Source organism: Nyctereutes procyonoides, unplaced genomic scaffold (assembly GCF_905146905.1).
Source record: "Nyctereutes procyonoides isolate TBG_1078 unplaced genomic scaffold, NYPRO_anot_genome, whole genome shotgun sequence".
Classification (NCBI taxonomy): domain Eukaryota; kingdom Metazoa; phylum Chordata; class Mammalia; order Carnivora; family Canidae; genus Nyctereutes; species Nyctereutes procyonoides.
In genome coordinates this window covers 63,624,548-63,646,264 of record NW_026575046.1, presented here as the reverse complement: position 1 = coordinate 63,646,264, position 21,717 = coordinate 63,624,548, and the positions used below count along the sequence as shown (strand labels likewise).

General features: G+C 45.4%; 1 protein-coding gene across 2 annotated transcripts in view; it reads left to right on the top strand.

Moving 5' to 3' along the window:
* VCL (vinculin) overlaps positions 1-21,293 on the top strand; it is a 118,590-nt gene extending 97,297 nt beyond the window's left edge. The window contains exons 14-22 of one of the 2 annotated variants that reach the window (XM_055325217.1): positions 4,364-4,513; positions 6,877-6,985; positions 8,105-8,407; positions 9,657-9,781; positions 11,059-11,244; positions 14,137-14,340; positions 16,328-16,531; positions 16,937-17,041; positions 19,195-21,293. In XM_055325217.1, coding sequence (XP_055181192.1) covers positions 4,364-4,513; positions 6,877-6,985; positions 8,105-8,407; positions 9,657-9,781; positions 11,059-11,244; positions 14,137-14,340; positions 16,328-16,531; positions 16,937-17,041; positions 19,195-19,341 — 1,533 coding nt within the window. In that variant the 3' untranslated portion in view covers positions 19,342-21,293. The remainder of the gene's footprint in view (positions 1-4,363; positions 4,514-6,876; positions 6,986-8,104; positions 8,408-9,656; positions 9,782-11,058; positions 11,245-14,136; positions 14,341-16,327; positions 16,532-16,936; positions 17,042-19,194) is intronic. The other variant, XM_055325218.1, reaches the window with a different exon arrangement.
* The last annotated feature ends 424 nt before the right edge of the window (positions 21,294-21,717 follow it).

The window sequence follows — 21,717 nt, the reverse complement described above, 5'->3', positions numbered from 1 at the left end:
GTTCAGCAGTTTGTCATCATGAGATCTGGCATACCTGTGATTTTCTTGGTCTTTTCCTAATGGTGTGAGATGGCTGCTATAACTCTGCGCATCATGTTCAGAGCAATAAGAAACAAGGGGTAGGGCCCTCCAGTCATAACCGTCCCTTTTATTAGGACATTTTATTCTCAACACAGAATTCAAGGCAAGCCTTTTAAATGATTTGATGTCATTCAGATATTCAGCCTCTTCCGATGACTCCTTCCTCTTCCAGAGTGAAGCCAGCGTCCTTAAAATAACAGTAAGGCCAGTGATGTGCTGGCAGGACAGCACTCCAGGAAAGTCTAAAGACCAGAACACCCTAATTTGTAAAGCTTGTTTATTTCCATGATGTAAATATTCCCATCATGACTGTTTGTGGAGTCACTGAAAGCAGAGTTGGGAAGGAAGAGATGGGCATGTTTGGCTCTGATGAGCTGGTGTGAGTTGTTCTCGAAGCTTCCGGGGCACCACGGCAGCTGGTTCCCGCCTACTTCTCTGACCTCACCCCTCATGCTCCTCTGTCTACATTGACCTCCTGGTGTTGTTTCCCGGGCTGCCATGTTTATGTCTACTGTGTTCTCACCTTGGGGCAGTTGTACTTGTTCTCTCTGTTCCTCCCATAGATAATTATTTGTATTATTCATTCCCTTTCTTCATCTCCTACTGAAATGCCACTTTTGGGTCACTGCCTAAGATAGCAACCCCAGCCCCGGGGATTTCCTAATCTCCATATCCTACTTTTCTCCTCAGCATTTTTCAACATTTGACATGTTTACTTCACTTTTTGTTTGTCTCCCTCACAGTAGCCTGAGAGGCCATGCAGGCAAGGACTTTGTTTTGTCATACTTTATTCCCAGTTTTTTTTCTTTAAATATTTTATTTAAAATCTTTATAAGATTTTATTTATTTGAGAGTGAGCAAAAGAGAGAGCAAGAGAATGAGAGCATGAGCATGAGCAAGGAGAGGGGCAGAGGGAGAGGGAGAAGTAGAGGGAGAAGCAGGTTCCCCGCTGAGCAGGGAGTCTGACTTGGGGCTTGATCCTGGGATCATGACTTGAGCTGAAGGCAGATACTTGACTGACTGAGCCACTCAGACCTCCCTTTATTCCCAGTTCTTTTTTTTTAAATTTAATTTTTTAAAATTTAAATTCAATTAGCCAACATATAGAACATCATTAGTTTTAGATGTAGAGTTGAATAGTTCATTAGTTGCATGTAAGATCCAGGTCTCCTCACATCACATGCCCTCCTTAATGCCCGTCACCCAGCTACCCAATTCCCCCGTCTTCCTCCCCTCTAGCAACCCTCTTTCCCATAGTTGAGTCTCGCATGATTTGTCTCCCTCTCTGATTTCTTCCCATTCCATTTTTCCTCTCTTCCCTTATGATCTTTTGCACTTTCTTATATTCCTCATATGAGTGAAACTGTGTCGTAATTATCTTTCTCTGAATGAATTATTTCACTCAGCATAATACCCTTCAGTTCCATCCATGTCATGATGTAAATGGTAAGATTTCATCCTTTGTGATGGCTGAGTAATATTCCATCTTGTGTAGTATATATCTATCTATATCTATATCTATATCTATATCTATTTATATCTATCTTCTTTATCCATTCATCCACCGTTGGACTTCTTGGCTCAAAAACAGACACGTAGGGACACCTGGGGGGCTCAGTGGTTGGGCGTCTGCCTTTGGCCCAGGGCATGACCCTGGGTCCTGGGATTGAGTCCTGCATTGGGCTCCCCACAGGAAGTCTGCTTCTCCCTCTGCCTATGTCTCTGCTTCTCTCTCTGTGTCTCTCATGAATAAATAAAAACAATCTTAAAAAACAAACCAACCAACCCCAAAACAGACACATAGATCAATGAAACAGAATAGAGAATCCAGAAATGGATCCTCAACTCTATGGTCAGTGAATCTTCTGACAAAGCAGGAATGAATATTCCCAGTTCCTAAAACAATGCCTGGCACATTGTTGGTGCTGAATGAATGGAAGTAAAGCCTTTCCCAGAAATCCCCCAGGAGACTTTTGCTTATGTTTCATTGGCTAGAACTTGGTCATATGGCTGCTCTAGCTGTAGAGGAATCTAGGAAAGCAAGTATTGGCAGCAAAGAAGAAGGGGCTGTTGGGTCAGGCACCTAAGACCAGGTAGAAGTAGTGGGTGGAGGTTTGTGTTATTCCTTTTTGCTGATGACCCCCGTTTTCCTTCTTTAGCCTAGGTCATGGCACAGTTCAGCTCATGGTCCCCTTCGACTAGGATGATTTGCTATTCTTTTCATTCCAGAGTTCTCTGAGTCTTAGACTAGTAGAAAGAGTCTCTGCTGGTTCCTTGGTATGTCAGCATGTGTTGTCCTCCTGTCCCCCTCTCTTCTCTCTCGGAAATGTGTGAGTCGCCATTGACTCTTCCCACACCAATAAATATCTAAGGCAAGCTAATTTGATCTCACAAATATTCCTTGAATCCTTTACGTTTTCCATTCATGTTGCTACAGCTCTGGTTCTGATCCTTGTCCCCTGTTGCCTAAATGACTGCACAGCTGTGACTGGTCTTCTTTGAATCTGTCACTAAGCCACCAATAAAATAAAAATACAGATTTGACCCTATTTCACTACTTAGCCCTTCGCAGGCCTTCCCTCTCGCATAGGATAAAGCCAGAGTGCCAGGATCTGCTCCTAGTACTCTCTTTATGCCTGTTTCCCACAAGCGTCTGCTTTTCAGTTCATGCCCCAGTAGCCCTTAACTGCTTATAGTTTCCTACAGACTCTGTCCTTTCTCTCTTCCTTGTCTCTGTTCTTTTTGTTTCTAATTACCTTTTCCTTCTTTTTGGGCTAATTCCTATTTATCCTTTATCCTTTTATCCTTTACTTCCAGGATAGGTTTAAGCGCCTTTCCTTTTGCTCCCATGATGTCAGCGCTTAGGTTTATGATTGTACATCATACACTCTAATATAAGTATCTGTTTATGGGCCTTTTTTTACATCTCAAGGATGTGAGCTCCTGAGTTGCAGAAATTGTGCCTTATTCATTTTTTGTATCTTTAGCACCCATTCAAGTGTTCTGGCACATAGTAGGTGCTCAGTAAATTTTGGCTGAGTGATAAGAAAAGCAGGCCAAACAGCCAGTTAAATCAGAGGATGCAGCAGACAGGGCTGGAATTGGGATGATTAAGTAGGGTAAGCAAAAGCCTTGTAGATCCAGGGGTGGGAGACCAGCCAAGATAAGAAACAAGGACTGAGGCTAGGAGATCAGAGGTTCAGACAGAAATTCTGAGCATTAAATGGCAAGAACCCAGGTGGCTGAACCCAAACAAGAGGCCAGTGTGGGCAAGAGACTTGAGTGGGTCAACCCAGCACCCTGGCGATTCGATTGGAACCTGCTGCTGAACCAGGAGACCATTAGAGCTTAGAGATGGTCTGCTAAGAGTCAGAACTGCCCTGGTGGGGCAGGTAGATCCTCGGGGGAAAAAATAGAAGAGGATGGATCCTGTCGGCAGTTTCTGACATGCAATGTGTAGAGTGTAAACCTGACCAGGCACTGGTATGCCTTGTGTTTTCAAGCACTGTTACCCTAACAAGCGACAGAAGAGCTTTTGTCATTTTATCTGAGTTAAATAGTCCCCTTCATCATACTCAGCCTTGCATTAATATCCACATCAAAGGATAAGTTAACTTTTTTTTTTTTTAATTTGAGAGGTGAATGAACAATTAAGTAGGTGGTTTTGTATTCAGGGTAATAAAAATCAGCCTTCCTTGCCCTAGTCTCAGGCCTGAGTGTGAGCACCAGCTATCATTTTTCCCGTGGAGGTCAGGAGCAGAGTTTTTACAACATTAATGGTAATGGATATGAGAGGGATGCTGCCTTGAGGCGGCTGGAGTTCAGGTTAGGACGAGGATGTTCTTGGCCTTTAATGTCCCCAGCCAACTACACTGGAGCCTGGGTGGGTTTGTCTGTCTTCCTGAAACTACAGGATAAGACAGGGAATTTTGAAGTCTGTGGACTCCTTATTGCAGACTACACGGTGCTCTGTATCCTGTCTGCACTTGGTAAGCATTGGTTGAACTGAAATTCGAAGTTGGGTAGGAAAAAAAACAAAACAAAAACCAAAGTTGGGTAGGCTGTGCACGCATGTGATGCTTATGGCCAAATCTCTGAGGACACAGAGCAAGGTCAAGACCTGGCAATCGCCAGATTGTTGTCTTATTGACTAAGGTTTGATGTCATCTGTGAAGTTGTTGCTTAAGTGGTTACTGCCTCTACTTAAAGAGAGTTTTTTCTTTGGCTTCTTGACTTCTTTTACTGAAATAAATTTTCCTAATTTCTTTGTTTTTTCCTCAAGGTATTTGATGAGAGGGCAGCTAACTTTGAGCACCATTCAGGAAGGCTTGGTGCCACAGCGGAGAAGGCGGCTGCTGTTGGAACTGCTAATAAATCCACCGTAGAAGGCATTCAGGCATCAGTAAAGACGGCCCGAGAACTCACACCCCAGGTTGAATTTTGTTCACTTTTTCGTTGTTTCAGTACTCACCGTATAGTGTGCAGTAAAGGTCAATTATAGAATAGTTTCTATACATTTTTGAACACTTATTCTACATTATCATAAAAGAAACAAACTCACAGTGTCAAAATCATTTTTGTATTGTTTTAGCTTTCTACAATGATCATAGATTACTTTTGAGAGTAGAAAAAAGTAGTAAAGCAACCCCTGCTCACACACACCCATAATTTGGGAAATATTTGGATAATCTTGAGAGGTTAAGTCTATTTTGATTGCAGAGCGTCTGCCTTCCCCACATCTCTTTGAGGATATTTTAAAAAAATCCGGTTGTGTTCATAACTTGTTTTCTTTTTTTCTACTTCATTATATAACCACGTTATAGCCAGTATGCTGTGAATAGTATACTGGTAGAGTGGGAGCAAAAAAAAACCAAATTGGGTGGGAATTGAAGTTCTAATATGTGACAAGTATTCTTAAAAATACCAGTCCAACATCTTTTAGTGTGATGTTTGCACTTTTTTTCTAATCAAATTATAGGGAATTCATTTAAAAAATTGATTTATTCAGCAGATATGTATTGTGTGCCTTTAGTATATCAGGAGCTTTACACATCTGTGATACTGGCTTTGGTGGGAACTTGCAGGAAGGGATGGAAAAAACCCACACCTCTTTATTGTTTGCTTTTTTGCCCACGTGGCATGTTAACAAATTAGATTCTCTTGAAAAATCACACATGCCCAACTTTTAAAAAATATTTCTATAAAATATGAACATGTGTAACTTTCTTTAAAAATTTCCATAAAACATAGAACATAGAACATAGGCATTTCTGTATAAAACTGAGATTCCTAAAAAAGAGAAACAGAAAATTAAAAATACCAACTATGGAAAGAGTAAGGATTCTGGAGACAGATCTAGACTTGCATCCTCTGTGACTCTGAGTTTAATCATCTGTAAAATGGAGGGAATTCCTTCCTAATGGATATTTTGGAGGATTAAGAGGATATGTGTGTAGCCTGTAACTTACCAAATATTCGGGCAGTGTTAGTTCCTTCCCCAGCTCCTCTAACTGGTTTGCCGGGAGCTCTTGAGCAAGTCGCTTACATTTTCTAAGTCTTAGTTTTTGCATCTGTAAGTTGGTGGAATTACCTACCCATCCTGTTTCCTAAGGGGTGTTGTGAGATAATGGATGCAGTAAAATAATGCATGTGGAAGTACTTCGTGAACTGTAGCCAGTTCCTTTTTTTTTTTTTTTTTTTTTAAATCTGTAAATAGCAGTTTTAAGTAATTTGCTGTGTCTGTCTTGGTGGTGCTTTTTAAGATGGAAAAATCTACATCAAGTGTTTATTTATTTCTTTTATCTTATTTATTTCTTTTAAACATCAAGTGTCTAAACATAAGTCACTTTCTTTTGAACTTTACAAATTTATTTTTTTTTTATAAATTTACTTTTATTGGTGTTCAATTTGCCAACATATAGCATAACACTCAGTGCTCATCCCATCAAGTGCCCCCCTCAGTGCCCATCACCCAGTCACCCCCACCCCCCACCCACCTCCCCTTCCACCACCCCTAGTTTGTTTCCCAGAATTAGGAGTCTCTCATGTTCTGTCTCCCTTTCTAATATTTCCCACACATTTTTTTCTCCTTTCCCCTTTATTCCCTTTCACTATTTTTTATATTCCCCAAATGAATGAGACCATATAATGTTTGTCCTTCTCCGATTGACTTATTTCACTCAGCATAATATCCTCCAGTTCCATCCATGTCGAAGCAAATGGTGGGTATTTGTCGTTTCTAATGGCTGAGGAATATTCCATTGTATACATAAACCACATCTTCTCTATCCATTCATCCTTCGATGGACACCGAGGCTCCTTCCACAGTTTGGCTATTGTGGACATTGCTGCTATAAACATCGGGGTGCAGGTGTCCCGGTGTTTCATTGCATCTGTATCCACAAATGTTGGAGAGGATGTGGAGAAAGGGGAACCCTCCTGCACTGTTGGTGGGAATGTGAACTGGTGCAGCCATGTGTGGAGATTCCTTAAAGAGTTAAAAATAGATCTGCCCTACGACCCAGCAACATAAGTCACTTTGTATATGTTCTGAAGTATCAAGTGAACGCCACTTTGTTATTCTGGTACCTTCTCAGAATCAGCCTGTGACTATAAAACCTTTTGCTCTGGTGAGCGGTTGCAGAGACCAAGTGTTCCTGCATTCGGCCTGAAAGGCTTGCCCATTTTTGGCTTTCTAGTGCCATCTGTAGGTGGAGAGAGGGGAAAGCTTCGCTGAAGGTTTGTGTCCCAGTGCAAGGGCGCCCTGGGGCTTACGGGTTGTTTTGTCATCCACAGGTGGTCTCAGCTGCTCGCATTTTACTTAGGAATCCTGGAAATCAAGCTGCTTACGAACACTTTGAGACCATGAAGAACCAGTGGATCGATAATGTTGAAAAAATGACAGGTAGGGTTGTGTGCCAAGCTCTTACCGTGGAGCCCTTGAGAAGTGTGTTTGCAGAAACTCAAGCAGGACCGGTTATGTGACTGGGCTGTAATTGGAGGAAGGGATGGTCACGTGCCCGACAGTGTACTTGGCCCTGATTAAGGCCGCAGAGCAGCGGCAGCTTCTCATTCAAGCCTTGCAACTTGTTTGAAGAGAGGCTCTTTGAGTCCCTCTTATTTTAATGCTGCCCTCCCTGTGTGATGTGTATTGTTAGGGCTGCTATCTCCTCTCTGAATAGTGCCTTTGCTCCGTCTGAACCAGAGTTTGGTTTCAGAGGCTGCGAGGCAGTGTTCGCGGACACAGTGAGTGGCCCTGTCATTTTCAGTGGGTTCACATTTCAAGGAACCACAATAGCTACCATTTAATACACCTTGTCTCAGAGTTCCCTCCAACTTATCAACTACGTGGTTTTTTAAAAAAAGAGGAGAAGCCAACCGCCAGCAAACGCGTGTCCGTGCAACTGAAGCGGCACCTCCGAATCTTCACGGTCTGTGGAGGGAGGCCTAGGAGAGGAGGGCAGAAGGGAGGGATGCGGGCTCTCCGGCTTCCCCGGCTGAACCTGTGGTGACGGGAGCCACGGCAGCCAGAGATGAAAGTGGAGCTCCTGAGGTGTCGGAGGAGAGGTAACAGAAACAAGAAACAGCTGCCCGGGGTTATTAGAATCCTCAGCGGCGTGGCTCGTCTTGGGCCCTACAAGCTGCCAGCACGCAACAGATGGCTGTGGAGTGAGGAGGGAAGGGAGAAAATGTTATTAGCAGAATGTGGAGATGCCGCAGAGGCCTGAGTCGCCATCCTCCTGATGTCGCCGCGGTTCTGGTGACCTGTGGTCGACTCGAGAAGGCCAGTGACCACGGTTGGTATGAGTGTTGTGAATCTGTACAGCCTCCTGGACTACATCTTCACTCTTTTTTTGAACTAAGGTAATCATCTGGAAGCTTTTGCTTGTTTAGGAAGGACTCGGAGCTGAAGGAGAGAATTCTGGGTGTGACATTTTCACGTGAGACTCGAGTGGACAACAGGGTTTTTGAGCCGCTGTTCTTCTAAAGTAGAAACGAAATTCCATTTCTGTTCTCCTGACAGGGCTGGTGGACGAAGCTATTGATACCAAATCTCTGTTGGATGCTTCCGAAGAAGCAATTAAAAAAGACCTGGACAAGTGTAAAGTAGCCATGGCCAACATTCAGCCACAGATGTTGGTCGCCGGGGCGACCAGCATCGCTCGCCGGGCCAACCGTATCCTGCTGGTGGCTAAGAGGGAGGTGGAGAACTCTGAGGATCCCAAGTTCCGTGAGGCTGTAAAAGCTGCCTCCGATGAATTGAGCAAAACCATCTCCCCAATGGTGATGGATGCAAAGGCTGTGGCTGGAAACATTTCCGACCCTGGTAAGTGATGCATGGTGCGGTTCACCTCCCTCGAGAGGTTAACTCGGGAAGCTGACAGGGTGCCGAGACGGTGTGCACCCACCCCATAACCACCATGTCCAGTATCTGAGAGCAAAACCTACAGATCTGTAGTTTGAGATTGCTAGATCACTCTTTTGATGTCCCCCCAAAATATCACATTGAATATTTTCTCCAATATTGGCAGGTTTTATTGTGAGTTAGTTTTTCTGGGCCATCTTTTCTGTGCTTTCTTAATGTTGTCTGACTAGATAGCTCCTGGCTCTGTTTAGTCATTGTTTTGGAAATTGCTCAAAAGATGCAAGAAAACCATTTTATCAACCATTTAGCTTATGTAACTGGCATTAACTTCTCTTCTGCTTTTCTTGAACTGTCTTTTCTCTGTAAGACATTTTCTGTTTCTGCCAAATCTGGAGGGCTTAAGTTGACCTGTAGATCTCCTTGGTAAATATCCCGATCCCACACCAAGGAATCTAGATTTTTCTTTAGCTGAATTCTGAGCACATTTCCAGTATTACTAAAGATGTTACTGCTTCTTTGGTCAGAAACATCTGAATTCCTCCGTGTTCTGAGCATCCAGCGTGTCTAGCCTTGTCTCCGAGTAATCCAGGCAGCGTAAGGGAGTGGGAAGGAAGGGCGGCCCTATTCATCCCTACCCACGCCTTCAGCCCACCGTCACTAAGAACACACTCCGTTTCCTAATTGGAGTTTCTAGTAGTTCGAGTAGAATTCCTGAATCCCAGGTGACTGGACACCATAGCAGCATTTGATCAACATAGGGGTTAATACACTTAATGCCAGGTTGAGCAATGAAGTAGGGAGAAAGGTGAGACGTCCTCCAGGGACCGTATGCCCCATCTGAAACCAGCATCTCTCCTGTTCTGACTTGGCAGCCTTATCTCTTGACTGCTTCATCATTATAGGAGAAGTGGTGAGCACCACCTGAGCCCAAAGTGATCACACCCAGGAACGTCTTGAGTACTTGTTAATTGTACAGGCCAGAAGGCACCCTGCAGCACAGGGACTAGCTGGTTTGTGACTCTTCTGGCTCTTTGTAGGCCTTATGGCATCTGCCTTGCCCTGACGTCCCTTCCACTTCAATCACTGCCTGTGATGCTTCCTGGCAGCTTCACATCCAGCTTTTGTTAATAGAAACCAGTTCTTCTGCTGGACAGACAGTGCTCCAGGGCACTGACCTGCCCAGCTGAAAGTGAGGGCGTCTTATGTTTAGGCCTGCAAAAGAGCTTCCTGGACTCAGGATATCGGATCCTGGGAGCTGTGGCCAAGGTCAGAGAAGCCTTCCAACCTCAGGAGCCTGACTTCCCGCCTCCTCCTCCAGATCTTGAACAGCTCCGTGTAAGTAAATTCAGGATGATGGGGAGAACTGAGCAGAGGGTGTTGGGACTGTAGCAAGAGGGAGGTAAGCTGTGCCCTGCAGCCGCATTTACTAGGTGTCTCTGTTTAGCTTTTACTTGAAGCTTAGGCGCACAAGTTGTTTTTCATTCCCAAATCAGTAGAGCACCTCACCCCCTGCACCCCATTCTTATGCATGGGATGTGGGTTGGCTGACTGTGCTGGGGACCCACTAGCGTGGAACAGCTGGCTTTGGCAAATGTGCGTGTGATGAGTGCTGAGGTCCTGGGTGAGTTAATGAGGAGTGGGGAAATCATCTGGTGGTGTGGAGATGTTTTGTGTTCCCAGATGACAGTGGTGAAACTGAGGTAGCTAGACGTGTGTACCTTCTTTCCTTTCCTTGACTTTTTTTTAGTAATAAAAGTGGTACAGTCTTTGTTTTTTTTTAAAGCTTATTTTTCCCCAACTATAATTTAAAGTCTTTTGATGCATCCCCAGAGTGCCATAAATTATTCTTCCATAGGTCAGTGGTTGAAGAGGAGGCTTAGTTGGGCAATATCTTATAGATACAAATCTTAGAATAGGAAATAGTGATTATTCTAACACTACTGGAAATAGCTGGACTTTGGGAATAGTTCATCAAGGCAACCATTTGATTTACTTTCCCATGTTTCATGTCAGTAAGAGATGTGAGTTTCTAGGTTGGTTGGGGACAGAATTGGGTCATTTTGCCTGAGCTAAGGCACAGTGCTTCCGTAGCCTCCAATGCTTCAGCTTCGTTTGAGTCTCTGGAGCAGGGCTGTTGGTGCGTGGTGAGGGCCAGGGTGGGGGCTATTCTGAGACCTGGCTTTGTATGTGATCAGCAGATTCATGACACTTAGACTCAGGATCTTAGAGATCATTTGATCTAGCTGCCCCTCGTTGCCAGATGGGAAAGCTGAGGCCCAGGAGAGAAGTTAACTTGCCTATGCAACTGGCTTCAACAACCGGGACCACAAATTAGATCTTCTCTAGGAATCTTCAGTCCCAGAGAAGTGGTGCTATGTGTGCCTCCCTGGGATGCATCCAAAACTGTAGCTGTTGGCTTTTTATGGAGAAGCAAGGAAGAAAGTATGCATCTGTTGAGATTGAAGCAGGTGGTCCCTGTGCTCAGTGTGGGTGGTCTTATATGGAATGAGTGTGGGTGGCTTTTCTGGGGATGCTTTTTAGAGGAAAAGGAAAGAATTCTAGAAGGGAGTAGTTCCTAGGGTTTTACTTACAACCCAGTAATTCTTCCTTAGCTGGCAGATGAGCTTGCTCCTCCCAAACCACCTCTGCCTGAGGGTGAGGTCCCTCCGCCCAGGCCCCCACCACCGGAGGAGAAGGATGAAGAGTTCCCTGAGCAGAAAGCCGGGGAGGTGATTAACCAGCCAATGATGATGGCTGCCAGGCAGCTCCATGATGAGGCTCGCAAATGGTCCAGCAAGGTAAGTAAGGAGGCTTTTCTTGTTGGAATAGGATGAAGAAGAGCTCACAGCCCAGGAAGAAGAGTCTTCTTGGAAGGTTACCCTCTCTCTGCCTTGGTTCCTGCTGTTGCCAATAACATGATCGCCCTTTTACTTGTGGTTTAGTAAGATATTTGAGAGGAGGTTCCTTTCCTCTGTCCATGCAAGTGTCTGCTCCTGTGACCCTGGACACTTGGGGTCTTTTAAAAATTGCTTTTCTTTCTTGGGATTGCTGAATGTGTTTAGATGCTCTCTTGCTAGTTATCAGTGCTCCAATCGTGAAGTAGTCTTCTGGGGGCTCTGCTCGAGTTAAATGAAGTGTTTGTGTTTTCCTTCTATTTTTCATAAAAGCAGGTTGATGGATGTCTTAGAAGGCACATGCTTTATTCTTTTTCTCAGAATCATCTTACCCCTCAATTCCAGCCCGCTGCAGGCTAACTCTAGCTCCACAAATCTCAAAGTGTCAATAATAACGTGGTTGGTGAAAATGTGGATGCTGCTGCAGCAGCAGTCATGCCCCATGAATAACTTTTGCCTCTATCCCCCTAAATGATGAAGAGTGCATGGTAGTTTTTCTAGATAAGAGCTAAACATTATTGCTAGCCTGACAGTGAGACGTAGTTCTACCTCAGTTCTAAACTGTTTGTCATATGACGCTTCCTTCTAGATCTTCATTCCCACCATTTATTTGCCTTTTCACGCCCTCAGCCGTCTCAGGCTCTTGTATTAAATGCAGTTCCCCAGGGACCTTTTGCAGGCAGCTGATCTTGGGTTTTTCCAGGCTGGGAAATTGACCTTGGTTTTTTAACTCCGTATTTTTCTGTGCTGTTAGCTGTGAGCCCAGGTTCTAAGAAGGAATGAACAGTGACCTTGCTGGTGTTGGGTCTGATCGTGGAATTATTTGCAATCATATCTTTCTACCTGGGGCATGCACACCTCCAGGAGCATTAGCAGTGCATGTGGAAAGTGGAGTGGAGGTGACAGCAGAGGTTGGTTTTACTCAAAGATTTTAAAGGGAATTTAAATTTCATTATAATAAACCCAGATATACCATGTAGCTGGACACAAAATATATGTGAATTATAAATAAACTTACAGGGCACATGGCATCAGCCTACATATTTACCCCACTCTGCTGTTTGTAGCCAGAAGTCTTGAGGCCCGACTGTCTCGGGAGGTTTGGAGCATTGCGGGATTGGCGACTTTGAGATGTGTGAAGTCAGGAGTTCCTTGAACCGTGTGCGTTTGTGTATCTGTCATTCTGACTTTGTACACGGTGAGACTCTGAACTCCAGCAGCAGCGAGCTGCCCTCTTCTCTAAGGAATGAGGATGAGTCCTGGTTGAGACAGAGTTTAGGGAAAGGGTTTAGAATGTACCTGAACCCCTTGTTTGCCCTGAATTCTGGAACTTTGTCATCGCCTTTTGGAGACAGGTTTCCTGTGCAGTATAAGAATTTTAGGAGTGACAGCAACCTCGAATAAACTTCAAGTAAACTCTTTCTTCCTCTTGGTTAGATGTGTTTGATATAAAGAACCTGTGTTCAGGGGCACCTAGCCGGCTCAGTTGGTAGAGCATGTGACCACTGATTTCAGGGTCATGAGTTTGAGCCCTATATTAGCTATAGAGATTACTTTAAAATAAATCTATTTTCTTTTTCTTTTCTTCTTCTTCTTCTTTTTTTTTTTTTTTTTAAGAAGAAACTGTTTTCACCATTCTTCATATGCATGGTTTGGCTTCACTGAGGCAGTTTCTTTAATTTTCTTTCCCCTCCGCCTATTTCAGCATCCCATCACACTGCCTCTTGCCCTGACCTTCCAGAATCCCCATCCCTGGTATTAAATGCATTCTTGCCCACTCATGGGTCCTGTTCTCTCATGGGCACTAATTTGGGCTCCTTTCAACTCAGCCTTGGTCAGTTGCCACACTCATGTGTTATCTGTGAAGTGTGTAAACTGAGGTTGGAGTGAGAATGCTAGTGAGCAACAGGAGAGATTGAGGTTGTACCCAAGGAACAGCTTTCTGAGTCAACCCTAGCAGTGGATATGGTGTGAGGTCGTGGAAGTGTTGTCTCTGAAGACCTTGAGGGGATAGAGAGAGCTGGTCTGCAGTGTGGGCTTTCCCTAAGATGGGAAGCTGGATGTGGCTTATTCTGGAGGCTCCTTTCAGCTGGCTGATTGTGGGGTATCTGATAGGTCCTCTTCACGCAATCATTGTGTTTGTTTTCTTTGGCTCTTTCCTGGTTTGCCATCCGTTGCCTCTGATGTATCATTTTAAATTCTGAGACTCTTTAACTCCTGAAGGAAATAATGATCTGTGGCCTGGCAACTGCAGTGCTGACCCAAGTCACTTCCTGTGTCCAGGAAGATAGAGAACAGTGCCCAAGGGAGCCAGCAAGGGATGATCACTTTGTTCTGTTCAAAGCAAGTTGTGTGGCTGCATTTGCTTCCTCCCCCCCCCCCCCCCCCCCCCCGCCCGGATTCCTTTTAAAGGTAATTAGCCACTATTGTTTGGTTGTTTGGCTCCTCTGAAATGTCGTGACATGAAAATTATTCTTGGCAAGTTTAACTCTGGTGGTAAGTTATAAAAAAGGAATGCCGCTTGCTTTCTTGGTTTAAATTTTTTCTCTGGAAACCTTTTGCCACGGGAGTGAGCCTTTCTTTCACTCACTGAGAACGGAGAGGGCTCGGGCTGGTGCTGGAGGCTGAGAATTCCCCTTCTGTGGGGCTCGGTTCATCTGGCTTCTGGAGAGAGGCCATTCTCCTTCCCATCCTAGGCAAGCTTTGGTTACTAAACCAGCTGATGCTCAGCTTCCCCAGTCCTACTGCTCTTACTAACACTGTCCCTGTTTCTCATCCTTCCTGCCATCGACCAAGCCGGGTAACCGAGCCGCTGAGGTGGGTATAGGCGTTGTAGCTGAGGCAGATGCGGCCGATGCTGTCGGGTTCCCTGTCCCCCCTGACATGGAAGACGATTTCGAACCTGAGCTGCTGTTAATGCCATCCAATCAGCCGGTCAACCAGCCCATTCTGGCCGCGGCTCAGTCATTGCATCGGGAAGCTACCAAGTGGTCTAGTAAGGTACTGATTAGCACCCCGGTGGGGGCTGCTCCATATGCATCCGGCCATGTGCAGCCTTGACACATTGCATCACTCATGGTCTGTGCGAGTCCTGTGAGTCTGGGCGGGCGGGCCTCTGTCTGCACCTTGTTGTTAGGACTGGCTTCACAAGTTTGATAGGTCTGCTAATGCCAGAGTGATTGGATTGCATTATGTTTGGGGCTAGAGATGGGGTCACTTTCTGAAAGGATTCCTTTTCTTACTGACCTCGGGGCCACAATTGGAACCTTAAGCCCCCTTGGGAGGCCATGGATATGTCTCTCAATGACATGCAGGTCGGGGACCATTGTAGACCGTTAAGAGGTCACCTGGCCTGACCGTTGAGCTTTGCCTGCCACCCCCTCCTCTGCTGACCTGTCACTGATGGCTCAAGCAGAGCTGGTCAGGGTGAGAAGCAGCTTATATGGCGGGGTCTCTGGGGCGGACTGCTTGCTGCCCTGCACTTGGCTGCCTGGCAGATGCTGGCCTTAATAGGAACCCACAGGGAAGGGGCTTCACTGACTGCTTGGGTGTTTCGGTGGGAGGGGTGGGGGGGTGGGGGACAGGGAGCACTCAGGGCTGCAGGACAGGCAGCCACAGAGCTTTGGCCTTGGGACTGAACCCACGCTAGTTTGGGGAGTGGAGGAAGAGGGTAATCACTTTTTTCCTTTTGAAGGTAGCATGTTGCAAGAAGGAAAGGGTTTGGAGAGTGATGGGTAATAACTAACCCTGGCACTACACTGTCTTCTAATCAAGTTCGTGAAACCCTGTAATGATCCCAGGTCTACACTGGAAGAGACGGCCTTGTCTAACCTGCCCCTGTTCTCATGACTTCTTCCCATACCTCTGTTCTCTCTGGCCCCAGTTACTGCCTGCGATGATACACGCCTCCCTGCACAGTGATCAGCCACTTCCTGATGCCTGTGGGGGTGTCTCCCAGAGTGCCCTGCAGTGGCATGGTTTGTGTATGCCTCACGCCTGGTCTAGAAATTGAAATGCATGAGGGGAAAAATGAGTAGGGCCTGACCTTTTAGGTCGTTTTGAACATTGCAGTGGTTATTTTTGGTTGTTAGCAGCCAAAAAGCTGCTCCTTTTGAGGGCATAAAGTAAATTTCATGTACATTTCTTGATTATGACCCATGAGGGTTTTAATGAATCCAGATGCCGAATTGAAGATAAACCGCTAGTAGTTGGAGTGGGGGGTTCCATTTACAGCTTGACTCATGAGTTTTATTTTTTTGCTCTTAGCTGAAGGTTTCTTTAATTGAAGCCACTTAGCTGAGAGGACTGATTCTCAGCCTTTTCAAATGTGATAAATTAAAATAACATGTTCCCTTAGGCTGACAGGACAAATAAGAGGCAGTAGACGGGAGGGCAGGAGCAGTCTAGGTGAGAAAGTAGATCTTTTCTCATCAAGGCTGATAATGGTTACTTGGTTTAAATTCTAGCTCAGCTGCAACAGTCCGTCCTTGGCTGTTATTGGCAACGAGGGTTAGGGCGAAGGGGATGATTTCAGCACCTGGAAAGGCTCCTCTGTATTTTTCCCCTCAAGCCAGCTCTACTGCTTTTCCCCTACAGAAAGAAAATGCCTGTTTAACCAACTTCTTGGTCCCGTCCTCATTTTTATTGACATGATTAACTTGGAGATGCTGAGGTGCTCGTTCATTGCCATGCCGGGGCGCACATGTTGCCCTTCCAGACTAATATCCGGGTCTTCCCTTTCTCAGTGGGGTCATCTCTTTCTTTCTGCCTCTCTCACTGAGTGCTGGGAGGAGTGTCCTGGCTCACCCTTCTCTCTGTTCTCCTGTACTGTCCATGTCACTTAAGAGCAGTCCCCTTATTCTCTCCTCACCCTTCCAGAGGCTGCTAGAGCAGCAGGCTCCCTCCTCTCTTCTCTGTGCTTCTACCTCCTTCCCTAACTTGGCCAGCGTGTGGGCTGAGCTCACATTATATCTTTGCTTCTCTCTAGGGCAATGACATCATTGCAGCAGCCAAACGCATGGCTCTGCTGATGGCTGAGATGTCTCGGCTGGTAAGAGGGGGCAGTGGTACCAAGCGGGCACTGATTCAGTGTGCCAAGGACATTGCCAAGGCCTCAGATGAGGTGACCCGGTTGGCCAAGGAGGTTGCCAAGCAGTGCACAGATAAGCGGATTAGAACCAACCTCTTACAGGTACTCAAGAGAAATGTGTGTGTGTGTGTGTTTGTGTGTGTGTGAGTGTGTCAGAGTAGGAGGTGTGGGAGGGAGAAAGCGAGAGAGAGAAAACTGGATGAGCAAGGAGGAGGTGGAGGAGCTCTGAAGAGGCAGCAGAAAGGGGAAATACACATATATATTTGGGAAAGAGATTCAGGACAATTTCCTTCCTAATCAAATGAAAAAATGATAATGGTAGCGCATCGTTCTGAAGAGAGGGACTAGACTGCTTCTGGGGAGAAAGCAAGTGGGATCCTGCTGCTGATTTACCGAATGGCTTCTGCATGCCAGCCTCAGAAATACAGCGGTGGATAAGTCTTGCCCTCAAAGAGCTGGCGGGCAAGAAGAACGTTAGAAACATACTAAATTAAGTTTCCTTTTTAGGTATGCGAGCGAATCCCAACCATAAGCACCCAACTCAAGATCCTGTCCACGGTGAAGGCCACCATGCTGGGTCGCACCAACATCAGTGATGAGGAGTCTGAGCAGGTATGTGTCCTCTGCTGCTCTTTCTTGCCAGCAGCTTCTGTGCCACTTTATAGTAATTTAATCCAGCTGAAGGAAAACTCTTGTGTGGCTTTTGTCCCTGTACAGATAGGAAGTTGAGGCCTGGGGTTTAAGCTCAGTTCTTTTCCTCCAGGAAGTAGCTTTGGCTCTCTTGAGGCCTCCAGTGCCTATTCACTCCTTTGGCTGGAGAGCATTTCTGCTTCCTAGCTCCCCGGGATATCAGTACCTCGAGGAAGAATCGTGCTGGCTTTTCAGGGGCATGAGACAGGTTGAGGCCGAGATGACAGCTCAGAGGAGGTGCTTCTCTTGCTTTCTTTGACAGAAATTGCAATAAGAGTGGCAGGAGGGTTCTCTGAAGTGATGGCAACCACTTTTTTGGAGTTTGTCGTCCTTCACTGCCTCCTGGAATTGTGGCCCAGAACTATTGGGAAAGCTCTCATGTGAGCACCTCTTCCTCTCCTTAGCTCCCCTCTGGGAGGCCACGCTGTGTGCCATACGTCTAGTGTCACCTCACAGTAGGTAGCACATCTTTTGTTGAGCTGCGCAGACAGGCTCATCGTACACGGGTGAGCATGTGGCTGTGGATTGGGCGCTGTAGAGCGGAGTTAGAGAAACAGACACACAGTCCCTCTCCTCAGGGAATTCACAGGTAGTTCGGGAGGCCAGCCCTGATCTCTGGGCCAGGAGACAGAGGCTGCTGTCTGGTGCCAGTGGTGCTGCTTCCACTGCCTTGTTTTAGTCCAACAGCTCTCCCCCTCCCCCTCCCCCTCCTTGTACAACATGGGGTTGGATCTTCACCCCTAACTTCCATGTATTCTAGGCAGGGTCTGGGCACTTGGGCTGTTCCTTGTCATGTGATCTCATCTGCACCAAGTAAAGGAAGTGGAAACAGAGAAAGAAGGATAAAGACTCATGGTTTCAGACCATATCGTTTAATTAACCAACACAAATGTATTTGGGGAATATCTCCTATGTTCCTCCTAATATTACAGTAAAAAGAGAAACTAACAGTGTGGTCGAACTGCAAAACCACAGGACTGCTAGTCAGACGTTTTGAGTCCTCATCCTGATGATTGTGTGAGTTTGGTTGCGAATCTCTGAACCTATCTGGGCCTTAGCCTCTTTGTGGACTGAGTGAAAAGATCAGCTGACCAGGAATTTAAGCCCGTAGTTATGCGTCTCAGAGCCAGTGAACCCTCAGAAACTGTGTGGACAAATTTTATACACGCGAGCATTTTCCAGGGAAGACTCTACAGAATTCCTCAAAATCCTCAAAGCGTCTGTGGCTCAAAAATGGTGTTTTTTTTTTTTTTTTAAATCAAAAATAGTTAAAGATTTTAAAAAAAAATTACTGTCCTAATAGATCAATAAGTTCTCTGAGTTTCTATGTTGGAGTATTAGTGTGTTTGCAGTAAGCTTGTGTATCTAAATTTATGTATTTAGACTTTCATGGATTTATAAGATGATTGGCTTGCTCATTTGGTTAATTTTTTCATTCATTATTAAAATATTTATGAAATACCTCTTTTTGTGCCAGGCCCTGTCCTAACACGGGGCATAGCAGCAAACAAAAGTGACAAAAATCACTGCCCTCGTGGTACTAAAATTTGATAAAATCAGGTAAAATAGCAGATAAAGCAAACAACTTAGGTAAAATTTGCATATAGCATATCAGTAATGACGGGTTCTGTGGAGAAAAATGAAGAATTGGAGGATGAAGAATGCTGTCACTTGGGAAGGTGTTTGTATTTAAAATAAGGTGATCAGGGAATGCCTCCCAAAGTGACATCTGAGCAAAGATCTGAAGGAGGTGAGGGCTAAGCCGTGAGGGAAAAGCATTCCAGGTAGAGGGAACAGTAAGAGCCCGAGGCAAGGCAGCAGCTTGTTTGAGGACCAGGAAGGGAGTATGTGCTAGAGGCCAGCTGCGGGTATAGTACATGATCATTGATGGCCGTTTTTGGATTCTTTTTGGTGAAACCTCCCCCCCCCCCCCCAACCCACCAGTGATATGACAAGTACGGGGGATGCCAGCTGTGGGTCGGGCAAACTGCAGTCCACTCCTAGCTTAAGCCAGTTCTGGAGGTAGGGCCACATCAGGGGACTCTGAGTAACGGAGCGTTTCTCTTTGCTTGCAGGCTACAGAGATGCTGGTTCACAACGCCCAGAACCTCATGCAGTCAGTGAAGGAGACTGTTCGAGAAGCAGAAGCTGCCTCAATCAAAATTCGAACAGATGCTGGATTTACACTGCGCTGGGTTAGAAAGACTCCCTGGTACCAGTAGGCACCTGGTCACATCTGGCTGGCACAGAAACCCCTACTAAACACAATGAAATGGTCTGAGTCCCAGAAGATGCTGAGAATTGCTAGGGGGTTAAAAGCCACCCACATCCTGGCCTGACATAACAGAAAGGAGTGGGGCCTCTTCACTTTAGAAACCTTGTATACTCTTGTCATGGACACTTCGAAACGCGTCTCCGTACACAGCCTATATTCTCAAACACAGTTATACTCGTGCACACTCTGTCCAATAGGAAGACTGGGTTTCTAGCCCACGGACTTCACATAAGCTCAGAATCCACGACTGAACACTAGCCAGACACCCTGCTCCACCCTCATTCCCTAGGGGACAGTTCCTTTTCTGCTTCCTTTTTACTACCCGCCCATCCCTCCCACCCTGGCAGGTTAGTTAAGAAGGAAATCACTGTGCCTCTAAAATGTGTTTTGGGCTTTCCACGTTGCCCCTGACCCTGGCTGTGCTATCTGGGTCCTTTTCAGAAGTGAGCTTTGCTGCTACAGGGGAAGATGGCCTCTGGGGAGCCCCAGCATGTGGGGCCTGGATTCACTTCTTGCCCTTCCCGTTTCATCCTTCTAATTTCCCCTAGTGCAAAACCAAATTTTGCTCTCAGGAGGAAATCGCAGAATCACATTCGTGTGCTTCTGTCTTTACCTTGCCCCTGAGCAACGTCTATGCTAGGGAAGGTTCCTGTCCTGTAGCCTGCCTTGGCCTGCCAAGGTAGTCATCCCACACACTGTGTGTCCTGGTGCTTTCTGCCACCGAGGGGCAGAGTAGCCGGGTGCAGCCCTGCCCATCTTCCCAGCAGGGCTGCGCCCAGGCGCTTCATGCTTCGTCACTGCCTGCAGAGGTCTGCGTTGAGGCCTTAGCATTCATTCTTAGCTCTTACTGTCCCTTCTGAGCTGAAATGCTGCATTTAGTTTTTAACCAAATCATGTCTCCAATCCTGGCTTTTGTATTCCTCCCTCATTACCCTTCCTAGACAAGATTTTAAAGATATGTGTTTGTTCATTGTATTCTGAAAGATCCTTTTTATCCTTTTGAAATTCAGTCCTAAGAACTGGTGCTTGCCACCCCCGGAATGTTTAATAGAAAGGCAATCCTGTCTGAAGGGCTCTTCCTACCTAAGGGAGGTTGGCACTTGCAGACTGGAATTCTGGCACCGTTGGGGATGAATCAATGGGAAATAGTCCTCAGTATATTCTTTCCTCCCTTAACCAAGCCCCTCTATCCTCTCCTCCCTCCCAAGTAATGAATGTCCGTGAGTAATGAGTATAATATTTAATTATCACCATATGTTTCCTATTAGCAAAGTGAGAGAAAAGAATTCTTTTTTTTTTGCACTTACACTGCTGTCTAAGCATTGCCCAGCACATGAAATCGTACTTCTTCCCAAAGCCAGAACTGGATGAGTAAAGAAGTAAGAAACCATTGCCTGAATGTCCTTCCTTCTCACCTCCAATGTGTTAAATCCCAACATCGAATGTATAAACCTTGTCCTCAGTTGGTACTGTACACTCAGGCTTTCCTCTATTTTCCTTTAACTGATGAATATTATTTTCAAGGCCCTCAGCATATTTGTATAGTTGCTTACCTGATATAAATGCAATATTGATGCCTTTAAAGTATGAATCTATGCCAAAGATCACCTTTTGTTTTATGAAAGATTACTTAGAGGAAATAAGAAAAATCATGTTTGCTCTCCAGGTTCTTCCAGTGGTTTGAGACACTGGTTTACACTTTATGCTGATGTGCTTTTCTCTAATATCAGTGCTCCAGACACAGTGAAGCAAATTGGAAAAAAAAAAAAATCCCTGAAGACTGATTAGAGACATCACCACTAAAAAACTACATTTATAAGCTAGGATTTATTATACGCAAATATTTTCTGCCTCTTCTTTTGTTCTGTTTAAAACAATAAAGTGCATTTGTATAAATAATGCTTTAAATGATGGGTATATTATTTTGGCAAACACGTTTAGATCAGCTTTCTCCTTTGTTTGAAAAATGGCCAATGAAACTAATCCTCAGGATCTGGAAATGAAACGCTTTTATTTAACCCAGGTGTTGTACTGGATGAACAGTGTCTCCTACTTCTGTAGAGCAGTAGTGTATTTACTTAATGAGCGAAAGGACAACTTTGGGGATTACATGCTAGAAGGAGGTGATCAAGGTGAACAATAGGAAGGAAACAGATGATATGGATCATTCCCTGGTTGAAGTGGTGTGTCTTTATCTTAATGCTAGCCAGTCATGGAGACCATCACTCCTGAGAAGCTGAAGCTTTACATGTGCAGGAATACCACAGGTCTGTTTTTTCATATTTCAAAGTCCAATATAGAACAATAGGGCTGTTGGAGATCT